Raw genomic sequence first — 11,553 nt, 5'->3', positions numbered from 1 at the left:
ATGCTAACATGTTTACAATCTGTTATTCTGACTTGAGATTTCATTCTTTATATTGCAGACTGATGTGAACTGCAGTTATACCCAGAGAATGTGTGAAAAATAGAATTTTTCTCTACATGAATTAATTTTTTTTAATTGATGTTGTCTCAAAGCAGCTTTACAGAACATAAGAAACATAACACAAGTGTAAAAACCTGTAAAGTACAGATATGGATAACACTGTACTGAACTTTACTGCATTTAATACAATGTACCTGGATGCTTTACGTTTTAGTCTCAGATATGACGTGGGGCTTTGTGTACATTGTCCAATCAAGTTTATTTGTTTTCATGAGTCATTTTTTTATGTGGTCATCTGCCAATCAGTGCAGAGGGGGGAGGGGCCAGAAAAAGCCTGCTAAGGTGACGTGGAGAGCGAGAGAGCTAATGCTAATGCTAATGCTAATGCTAACAACATTTAGCTACACGAGCTAGCGCATCGCGCTGAACACGGTTTGTCGAGCAGGAGCATCGCTGGATAACTGCACGCTCAGGTGTGTTTACCGTGACCTCGTCTGCTAACGGACAAGTTCAGACTATGGGACATTGATTAGATATTTTAGTCAAAATTGGCAAAATTAAATTACAGAAACACAAATATCTTATAAATACAATAAAACCAAAACAAATATAAACAGCAAGTCATATTATACAATTTTTTATTTTAATCAACATACGATAAAAAAAAAAAATCCAAAACCTTTTCAGACATAATGTCATTAAATATGTCTTTAAGTGAAGTAACTTGATAAAAGAGCATTCTGCTTGTGTTAAGTCCAGGACAATCTAATAAAATATGTTTGACAGATAAGGGAATCTTACAAAACATACATAAAGTTGGGTCTTAAAATTTAAGGAAAAAAAAAAACATGGGTCAATTTTTAATGTCCTTATTAAGAGCTTCGGAATCTACAAACATTGTCAGTTTTCCTAACTGTCAAAAACTAATGAGTAACTAGCATGGATTAGCTGCGGTCGTTAACCAAGGACTGAAACAAACCAACGGAACCAGAAATATAATTTTGCAACATTCAGTATCATAAAACACATTCTCACTTGTGAAATGTAATCCCTTACTGTCTGTTTATTATATTTCGTTCATTTGAACATCCACACGCAGCACAAAAGTCCGGCATCGTCCATGAACGCATTTGACGCATTCATGGGCGCATTTTTAGAACCCCAAGGCGACATCTAGGTGTAGATATCTATGGGGTTACACAAGACACATTTATATTGTACAAAGATTAATATAATAGGTCAAGATTAATATTAGACTTATATTTAAATGTGTTCATCTCTAATGAACAAGTCTGAGGTGACTGTGGTGAGGAAAAACTCCATTGGATGGTAAAGGAAGAAACCTTGAGAGGAACCAGACTCAAAGGGGAAGCTGATCCTCATGTGGGTGACACCGGAGGGTGTGATTATAAATATACAGTCTGATAAATGTTGTATTGATTTGGAGTTTGTTGTCCTTGAAGACTACATGTAGGATCTCCTTTTAGAATGTTGTATCCAACTGGAGCTGGTAAATCTCTAGATGTCTCGGGATCCTCACAGGGTCTGCCTCATCTCAATGAAGGTCCGAAATCTTCATGACACAACTGGAGCTGGTAAATCTCTTGATGTCTCGGGATGGGTAGAAAAAGAGAATCAGTGGAGAGGAATTAGTGTAGCTGCTGTTCGTAATATTAGCAAGCACTAGATGATAATGTGTATTTGATCAGATGTACTAGAGCACTAGATGTACTAGAAGTATTATGTATAATATATATATATATATATTTGTGTGCCTGACTAAAGAGAGATTACTCTTAATCTACACTTAAACTGGGAAAGTGTGTCTGAGCCCTGGACATCAGGAAGACTATTCTAAAGTTTGGGAGCTAAATACAAAAACGCTCTACCGCCTTTAGTAGACTTAGATATTCTGGGAACTACCAGAAGTCAGAGAGCATGAAGGATTGTAACGTGTTAGAAGACTGGTTAGATACATGGGAGCTAAACAGTTTAGAACCTTGTATGTAAGTAGCAGTTTGTAATCAATTCTACATTCTTAATATGTATCCAGTGTAGAGATGATAGGATTTGGGTTTTATGATGATATTTTCTTGTTCGTTGATATTTTCCTGGTAAGAACTCTGGCAGCTGCATTTTGGACTAACTGTAGCCTATTTATTGATGATGCAGGACAACCTCCCAGTAATGCATTACAATTGTCCAGTCTAGAGGTCATGAACTAGCTTCTCAGCATCAGATACAGATAGGATGTTTCTTAGCATGGCAATATTTCTAAGGTGGAAGAAGGCTGTTTTTGTAATATGGGCGATTTTCAAAAGACAAGTTGCTGTCTAATATAACACCCAGGTCCTTCACTGATGAGCTAGTAGTTACAGAACATCCCTCTAAATGGATGTTGAAGCATGAGAGCTTCTGTGTACTGTTTTTTGGACCAGTAAATAATATTTATATTAATAATAATAATACCATAGCACATTTTCCCCACATGGTTTGGTGTGGAAAAATGAATCTTTTGCTGTAATACAGGTGTGCTTGCATAGTCATTTTTGTGGGAAATGGTTTCAGACTTGCCAGACTTGTGTAGAATACAGGAGATAGTAGACACTTGCAATGAGTCATCAGTACCTGCTAGAAATTCCTATAGTTCTTACAGTGTTGCTGTTGGCCTGTTGGTAGCCTCACTGATCAGTTTTCTCCTCGTTCTCTCATCAAATTTGGAGGGTTGTAATGATCTTTGCAGTGTCTGTGCTGTTACATTTTCTCCACTTATTGATGATGGTTTTGACAATGTTCCATGGTACATTCAGTGCCTTCAAGATCCCTCTCCTGATTGATACTTTTCAAACATTGTGTTTCTTTGGCATCTCTCTGTGGCCCATGGCTCTCAGTAGAATACAACCCCAAACATTCAAGCAAATATTGCAGCCCTAGCTGACTTATCTGGTTTTAATCAGAATCATGTTAATTGATGGCAGGTGAGCGCCATTTACCTACAGGCCTAATTCTGAACGTAACTGGTTAACTCTCAGGACTGTTAGAGCCCACATTATGAAAGGCTGTGCAGACTTGGGTGTTGTCAATTTTTTAAATAAATAATTACCCCTTTTTCCCCTGTGGATTTTTGTTTGTTGGAAGTTCTGTTATTTATGATATTTCTGTCTTTATATTTAAAAAACATGCAATTTCTTAACAGTGTTTACACTTTTTATACCGTGTGTGTGAGTGTGTGTGTGAGTGTGTGTGTGAGTGTGTGTGTGAGTGTGTGTGTGAGTGTGTGTGAGTGTATGTGTGAGTGTGATTGTGAGTGTGTGTACTGAAAAAACTGTGCGGTTGTTGATTATAAGATTTATTTAGCAAAATGTTGAAGAGCCCCCTCATTCTCTCTGCAGGATGGTCGTGTGTTCATCTGGACATGTGATGATCCTTCTTTAAACACCTGGACTGCCAAACTCCTGCACAAATTCAACGATGTTGTCTGGCATGTCAGCAGGTCCATCACAGGCAACATCCTGGCTGTGTCTGGTGGAGACAACAAGGTACACGTCCCTGTGTGTCTGTAATATAATAAGAAAGGGCCACTGAACATTGCTGTAGGATTCCAGATTGCAAATGAATATGTTCTGCAGCGTTTGCAAACTTTTATTCTTATGTTTATCTAATGGTAGTTATACATGAGTCTTTCATGTGATGAGCTGATACCTAAACCATGATTATATGTGGCCTCCTCAGAACAATGGCAGTAGATAATAATATAAATAATCAATAAAATTAGATACTGTGTGTACTGAAATCCTCATGTTTAAAACCCCATATAAACCTGGCTGTTCAAATCGTTAGTTGTACAGTTGCAAGAATCAGTGTCAGTAAATGCTGATACATTCTCACGTGTCAACAGTTTCCTAATTTTGGTGATGTCTCCTCTTTCCAGTCGAGGCCAGGAGTGATGCACTATGTATATTTATAGATTCTTTATGAGGGTAAACTTGTAGCGATTTTCTAAGGCCTTTTATGTATTTTCATCGGCATTTAATATCCTCTCCCATAGACAATATCTTCTTTTAAGTATTTGTTAAACCATTAGAAATGTTAGTTAATGCATATTAAAACTGAGTTCTGTTGAGTTCTCGAATCTGAAAATGTTGATCATTTTACATCAACTGTGACTAGCATCAACAGATTTAAAATGTGTTCAAGCATTATGTAAGGAGTTTCTTGTTTGTTATGTAAGGTGTCTACAGTTTCAGCAAGTTTTCTCCCACAGGAAAGTCTTCAGGACAGATGACTTTGTGCTTTCTGGTTTCTCAGTAGCATGATTTATTGTTTTTTTGTTGTTGTTGTTTATTAACATGTAAGACATAGAGGCTGGTGTGGCAATGGTATAATGTAAGTAATAACAGGACTTTTTTCAGTCATTCCAGAACATTAAATATAACTATAGAAGGATAACAGGTATAAGTTGGCTCTCATTGCTGGTTATGCTGTTAAAAGGAATTAATCAACTTACCAGTAACTCTGCTTTATATAGGTCTCAGTCACACCACTCCACTGTTCAGGAACTCTTTACTAACACAATCCAATCATGTTTTATTTCTTGCTTGTTTTGTAGTACGAAGCAGGACATAAGGTGGTTTATATGGTTAAGAGCTGGGTTACAGTATTGCTAGACTGTGTAAAAATAAATAAATAACTCTCATACTTTAAGGTTCAGGGGTTAATGACTACATTTATTACACTTGGGGAAGCCATTAGATCACCTAGATCGCCGATTTTATTTAGATATAAGATGCTGAATAACTCTGATCTTTCTGTTTTAAATAAAACAATAATATTACATAATAATAATAATAATAATAATAATAATTAGGAAAGGTGCTCAATTTATTTGGTATCTCTGTTTGATGGCCTGGCTAAACAAGAAAGTATTATATGATTTAATAAAGGAAGATTATATCTGGTTTAAAAATGTTCAGGTTACAGTGAGGAAATTAAAGGTGTGATCTTAAATTCTGAGATGAATCTGGATTATGATTTATCCATTTGGAGCTTGCGGTAGGTTACAGATGCAATTCTACAGTCGGCCACACGATGGCAGCAAAGTTGTATGTATGCAATGTTATGCACATCTCAGGGAAAAAAAATCTATCGTAAGAATTCAGGATGCATAAAATTTCACACCACAGTTTTCTGTGTGATTCTATGTGATTCTATCTTATTGTACATATATGAACTTTAATAAAGTTCTTGAAAAATAGTTATTTAAAATAAGAACATGTTATTTGGACTGTTTTAAGGTGCCATTATAAGGTGCCCTTTATGCTCATGTTATTCCTCATCTTGCTTTCTAAGGTGACCCTGTGGAAGGAGTCTGGGCAACATTGGGCTTGCATTAGCGACGTGATCCTCGTGGAGATGACTGCACGCAGACATACAAGCTTATTAACCCTCAAAGACTTTCTTAAAGCAATGACCTGTCATTCCCCTGAACAACCAGTATATCCAGATGGCCAAAACAATCTGAATCACTTTTTAATCAAGTTCTGAAATCCTGGAAAAGTCAGAATTTCTATGTTCATTTTTATTGATTGCTTGCAGCGGTGTTTGAAATGCCTAATAAAATGCATCCCACCTCTTCACAGGTGCCACTGTAACGAGATAATCAATGTTATTCACATCTGTTTTATAAAATATATAATCCTATATAATAGGGTCAAAAAAGGGGCATTCAGAAATATAAAACACAATGAAATAAAGAAAAATGTATTAAAAAATCTAATATAATTTTGATAGATTAACATTGTTGTTCTTAGAAATGAGATAATTCTGAGATTTACACAGATCTATATACTAGGATTAAAGCATGAAGACATTAATGTGAATATATTTTAGCATAAAAAATAGAGTGAGACCTCTTGGGGCTGAGCCACTCATATCTTAAAGTACTAGTCAGGACATTTTAAATATAATAGAATTATTGTCATGTTGTGTTGTGGTTGTGAACGTAAACATATGGTCACATAGCGTCGCTGTCGGGCAGAAACCTCGTATGTCCAAATTTAGTCAATTTCATATTTTTTCACATATCGATGCTACTGGTCAGTCCCCATGTGGGTCTGTTATTTTTACAAGTTATTAACCAATCTAAAGTCTTGAAAATAGCTTGAGCGCAAATCTCATAACTCCATTGGACACTTCAACTGTCCACCTCTTCCTCACTCCGCAGGAGAGCTTCGCGGCATATTTCTCCTCAAGAAGAGTCGCAACGAATCAACACGTCTTCTGAGGTAAATGTCTTCAAAACACTGGGCTCAAAGAAAAAAAATCTTGACCCTCGCTAGTTCTGGTGCTCGTCTGAGGACAGGAATTTAGCGCAAGACAATCCACTGCAACGCAGACTAAACCCTGTGCACTGCAGATAAAGTACGGCGTTTTTTTCATTTCCTGAAAAATAACGGTTTTGGAGATACGAAGATTCCGCCTGATAGCGACGATATGTTAGTAGTGTAGTGTATAACACTGAAGGGTGCTGAGCAGAGATGGGGGACTCGAGTCATATGACTTGACTCGAGTCGGACTTAAGTCGCACAGTTGAGACTTGAGACTTGCTTGACAAATATTAAAAAAAGACTCGACTTGACATACATGACTTGAGATTTGACTCGGACTTGAGTTAAATGACTCGAAATAACTTGTTTTTTTTTTTTTTATTTTTTTGTATCTGTTTTTAAACGCACGCAAGAGCGTAATCTAATCACGTGACGCAGCAGGCAAGCAGAGGGAGCGCGCGCACTAACTAATAAACCTTAACAGTCGTGATGAAACATGGAAGGCGCTACACCAAAAATAATTAAGTCCGGGTACCGGGATTTTGTGCGAGATGAGAAGAGAAGAACAGCAGTATGCGACCACATCGCTCACAATTGAGTGACAAAGTTCTAATTTTTTATCAAATTGAATTTTTTGCAAGCGCAATGTAGTGTAAATGTTTGGTCACTGTTTATGTTGAAATGTCAGCTGTTTTGCAATAGCACTTATAATTGGTCTTCAGTGTTAGCCTTTGAGTGAAAAGCGTATGGATCGTTTATGGGGATGCACGTTATATATAAAAAACATAAATATAAAAATAAAAAACTTCAAAGTTGCAAGCAGAGCCATATTCTTGTCTCGCATGCACACGCACACACATTCAATTTAAAGGGACAGTTCACCTAAAAATAAAAAAATTCTGTCATCAATTTCTCACCCTCATGATGTTATAAACCTGTATAAATTCCTTTCTTTTGATGAACACGGAGGAAGATATTTTAAGGAATGTTTGTAACCAAACCATTCATGAGCCCCATTCACTTCCATAGTATTCTTTTTTCCCACTATGGAAGTGAATGGGGCTCATGAATGGTTTGATTACAAACATTCCTCAAAATATCTACATGTGTGTTCATCAAAACAAAGAAATTTATACAGGTTTGTAACATCATGAGGATGAGAAAAAGATGATAGAATTTTCATTTTTAGGTGAACTATCCCTTTAATTAATAAATTACACTCACTCCAATCATCTCTCTCTCTCTCTCTCTCTCTCTCTCTCTCTCTCTCTCTCTCTCCAATAGTTAATTCACTTCAAGGTTTGTGTGATTCAATAATTTACGTTTTTTGATTGACGTGATTAATTGTTGTTGTTATTATTGTTGTTGTTAAAAAGGAAGGATCTAATTTAAGGATGTGTTCATGTCCCATTAAAAGGGAATGCCTGTTCAAAAAATGCCATTTGGTTGCACAGAAACCATTGTACTTTTTTTTATATATACTTTTCCATGGTCTTCTGCCATGTTTGAGGCATATTGAAACTTTTCATGCTTTTATGTTGGCCTTATTTCTGTAACATTTACATCTTTGTAGGCTTTGTAGTTTTCATTTTTATTCATTTTTAGATTTATATTGTATTTACAACTCACCTGTATGTGGACACCTTTTAAAAATAAATGCATATAATCATTTTTTGTTGCAAATAAAACTCTCATAGTCCATAAATACTGTAGATTTAACTTTGTTTAACATATACATTTAGTTAAATCATCAAACTTGTATGACTTGCCAGTGACTTGCTTTACTCAAGCTACGACTTGACTTGACTTGCTTGACATAAAGCAATGACTTGACTTGACTTGACTTGACTCTAACAAAGAATGACTCGGACTTGCTTGAGACTTGAAGGTTAAGACTTGAGACTTACTTGTGACTTGCACACGTGTGACTTACTCCCACCTCTGGTGCTGAGTCATGTGACTCACCTGGAATGCAATGAAAGCGCATCAAGGTTTACATTTAACTTTGTTGACATTCGAATTCAATCACAGTGAGTGAACTTCATCGAGTGAGCGATTATTGAGGGAGATTTTACTATTCACATTTTACACAGCATACTGTATGTTTTTACACCACACACACCAAAATTTTTATACACCAAACTTTAATTAGCAAAATTTTACTTTTCAAACGAGTCACATCACACCACCAATTTTGGAAAATGGTAGGTTTCATGATTATGACTTGATTAGTAAATGTGATCATCAGGATCCATTGTATTTAACCATTTATACTGTCTAGTGTAATGTTAAGTTTGTATAGTTTAATATTCACTCACATTTCTAGTAATTTAATTGTATTTTCATTAAATTTCATAATTGTAAGACAAATAGCTTATTGTCTTAGGAAGCACTAAAGCCTTAGACATGATGATTTAACACAGTTCTGTCAGGACCACTTTGTTAAATGAGAATTTATTAGATGATATGCATACAGTTAGTGTTGGCGGTATGGTTCTGTTCTGGGTAATCATGCGTAGTATTAGATATGCTCGCTTACGAGTTTTTGGAAAATAATAAATGGATAAATAAATAATTAAATAATTAGAGAGAGGGGGAGAGAGAGAGAGAGAAAAATATGTGGAGATTTATGACGTAAACTGGTAAAACGACCAGAGGTTGGTGGCATGGTGGAGTCGGGGTAGGAGGAGGGAGTTTAAATCGCAGCAGCAGCGAAGCGCTAGAGCGGCTCTATGAATGGGAATTTAAATGGTCGTGTAATAAGGATGTCGTAACCGGATTGGTGCACGTCGTGGACAGCTGATTAACAGCTGATGCACGCTTGACGACATGGCCTGCCAGAACTAACGTGATTCTTGATAAGTGGAACACAGTATGAACCTGTTCATTTCTTTTTGTTTTTCTGAAACAATTAGTTTCTCCAAAAACCAACTCTGTTTTTTATTTCAGTTCCAGCCTGAAGAGACAGTGACCTATGTACCTGCCACTTACACACCGGACTTTGTATATGTCCCTGACAATGTCTACCCCGTGTACTACCCTGTCTACTCCGTGTACTACCCTGAGTACTGCCCTGTGTTCGAGCCAGTGTACTACCACGACCTGACACCTGACATCTACCCCAAACCGTCAACGGTGGAGACTGCTGTAGAAGAATGCTTCCTCCCATCTCCACAGCTTCCTCAGGACCAACAGCCAGTTCTGCCCAAATGGGAGCCCACACTGGTAAGAAATCTAAAAAGGCACTACAGTAAAAGTGTATAAAGTTCTTATAATGGTGTCATAAGCATATTAACTCCAGACATTTAACACCTAAACTATCTGTAGGAGATACACAATATAACTCCAACTTGTGTTTCCTACAGACTACAATTCAGGAACACAATGATGAAGATCGGGACATTACAGGCAACAACTTTCTGGGAGGAAGAGCCATGTTTCCACCAGAGACCGTGTTTGTACCCCAAGACGTGTCTCCACCTGAACCTGCGTCTCCCCCTGAAGCTCTGCCTGAGACTTTGTCTCCACCTTTGTCTGAACCTGAACTGGCCTCAGACCTTCCTCCTGTACAGACAGATAACATTGCGTCCATCGACTCTTCACCACTCGTCCCACTGACATGGGGACAAATTATGGACGCATTGGATGCTGAGCTGGAGGAGGCGCAGAAGGAGCAGGAGGTCAGCAAGGAGATGGAGAGTTATGAACTGCTAGAGGAAAAGATGGAGAAACTTATTGAGAAGAAGGACAAAATTGAGGAGGTCATAGACGAGAAGGAAAAGGTGGAGGAATTGAATAAAAAGAAAAAGATAGAGCAGAGGAAGAAGACAGTGGATGTTCGGAAGCAGACGTTTGCCTACAGCACACAAAAGCCAAAGGTACAGCATTAAAGCCTGTCAGCAGATTGCAGACCTGAGAGGACGTGTCTTTGTGTCCACATATGGACATGGGGATGTGCCAATAATGTGAACTGATTATCATGAATCTAGCAGCACACTTTACTGACTTTAACATGCTGCTTTGTGATTTTCTGTTTCATTTTTCACATTTCTCACATTTTGAATGCCTTATTCAACACACTGGATGTTAACTGGACTTTGCCCTCTGTTCTGCAGGGAGTTGAACTGTTCATAAGGGGTTTGGACTTGAAGATCGATGAGCAGCGCCTCTATAAGTTGTTCCAACCATTCGGGAATATCATCAGAGCTAAGGTGAACTACTAATTCCTCCAGTTTCTTCCTTATTCAATGCACTGTGTTCGCTTTCCCTTACTCTCTGTTTTAGGAGTGTTTTAGGTTTTATATTCACTCTGTTTTTTTATAGACGCTAAGAAATTTTATCAGTATAGATAGATAAGCTGTATATATGGACTACAGGGGATTCAATCACAGTTCCCTGTCACTAACACAACATAGCTGTTCTGTTTTATATATTTCAGTGTATGTAATGCTCATTGTTTGCTTTTTGTATCTCCTTGTACAGCTTATGACAAAAAACGGACAGTCAAAGGGATATGGATACATCACATATTCCTCTGAAGCTGAAGCTAAGACAGCTATCAGGGAGATGAATTGGACAATTGTGGATTCAAAGATGCTGAATATTACTCTGTCCAAAACAGAAGAGGAACGTGCACAGCAGAAGATGGGAAGTGGCTGGAAAAGAAGGACATGAAAGAATTATAAAAAAGACTCGAGAGAGGTTAACCTTTGCTATTAGGAATTGTAATAAGAATCAATAAAATTACATCTTCCAAATGTTGCACAAATGGTCTGAGTTTTTAATCAAAGTAAATAAATGTTGGTGTAAATGTCTCACACAGCAGCAGAAGCAGTAAAATTGCTGTAAAATAATCAGCTCTAAAATCCCACCTTAAAAACTAGAATTATAAATTAACTGAACATCATTAAATTGCCCATTCTGTGAAGGCATTGTGACCGATGCAGCAGAAAAACCGCGGAGGGAAAAAAACAGAATTAAAGGCAGTGGTTCAGCACTATGGCCAGCGCCGCCTACAGCGCTCCCCAACCCTACAGCACCACGGTCAGCACCACTGGATTAGAGTGCAAGGCGCTTGGTAGAACTAATATTTCGAACACTAAAGACAGATTCACAATTAACCTGCCTGATCTGTCTCAACTTCTTACTTAACCCAACTTCTTACTTA

At 37.4% G+C, this 11,553-nt stretch overlaps 1 protein-coding gene and 1 long non-coding RNA gene across 2 annotated transcripts; both read left to right on the top strand.

Moving 5' to 3' along the window:
• Nucleotides 1–386: 386 nt before the first annotated feature.
• On the top strand, nt 387–5,562 carry LOC132837722 (uncharacterized). The gene is made up of 3 exons (XR_009647577.1): nt 387–533; nt 3,453–3,599; nt 5,410–5,562. It is a non-coding gene; the product is annotated as an uncharacterized LOC132837722 (long non-coding RNA).
• Nucleotides 5,563–8,876: 3,314 nt separating this feature from the next.
• Nucleotides 8,877–11,060, top strand: LOC132838451 (RNA-binding protein 42-like). Its single transcript, XM_060858767.1, has 5 exons — nt 8,877–8,891; nt 9,336–9,611; nt 9,752–10,264; nt 10,502–10,597; nt 10,869–11,060. Exons 1-5 carry the CDS (start codon nt 8,877–8,879, stop codon nt 11,058–11,060), a joined length of 1,092 nt encoding a protein of 363 aa, XP_060714750.1.
• The last annotated feature ends 493 nt before the right edge of the window (nt 11,061–11,553 follow it).

This window comes from Tachysurus vachellii, chromosome 22, assembly GCF_030014155.1.
Source record: "Tachysurus vachellii isolate PV-2020 chromosome 22, HZAU_Pvac_v1, whole genome shotgun sequence".
Taxonomy (NCBI): domain Eukaryota; kingdom Metazoa; phylum Chordata; class Actinopteri; order Siluriformes; family Bagridae; genus Tachysurus; species Tachysurus vachellii.
The sequence above is the reverse complement of the archived record's forward strand: the minus strand, read 5'-3'. Positions and strand labels throughout refer to the sequence as shown.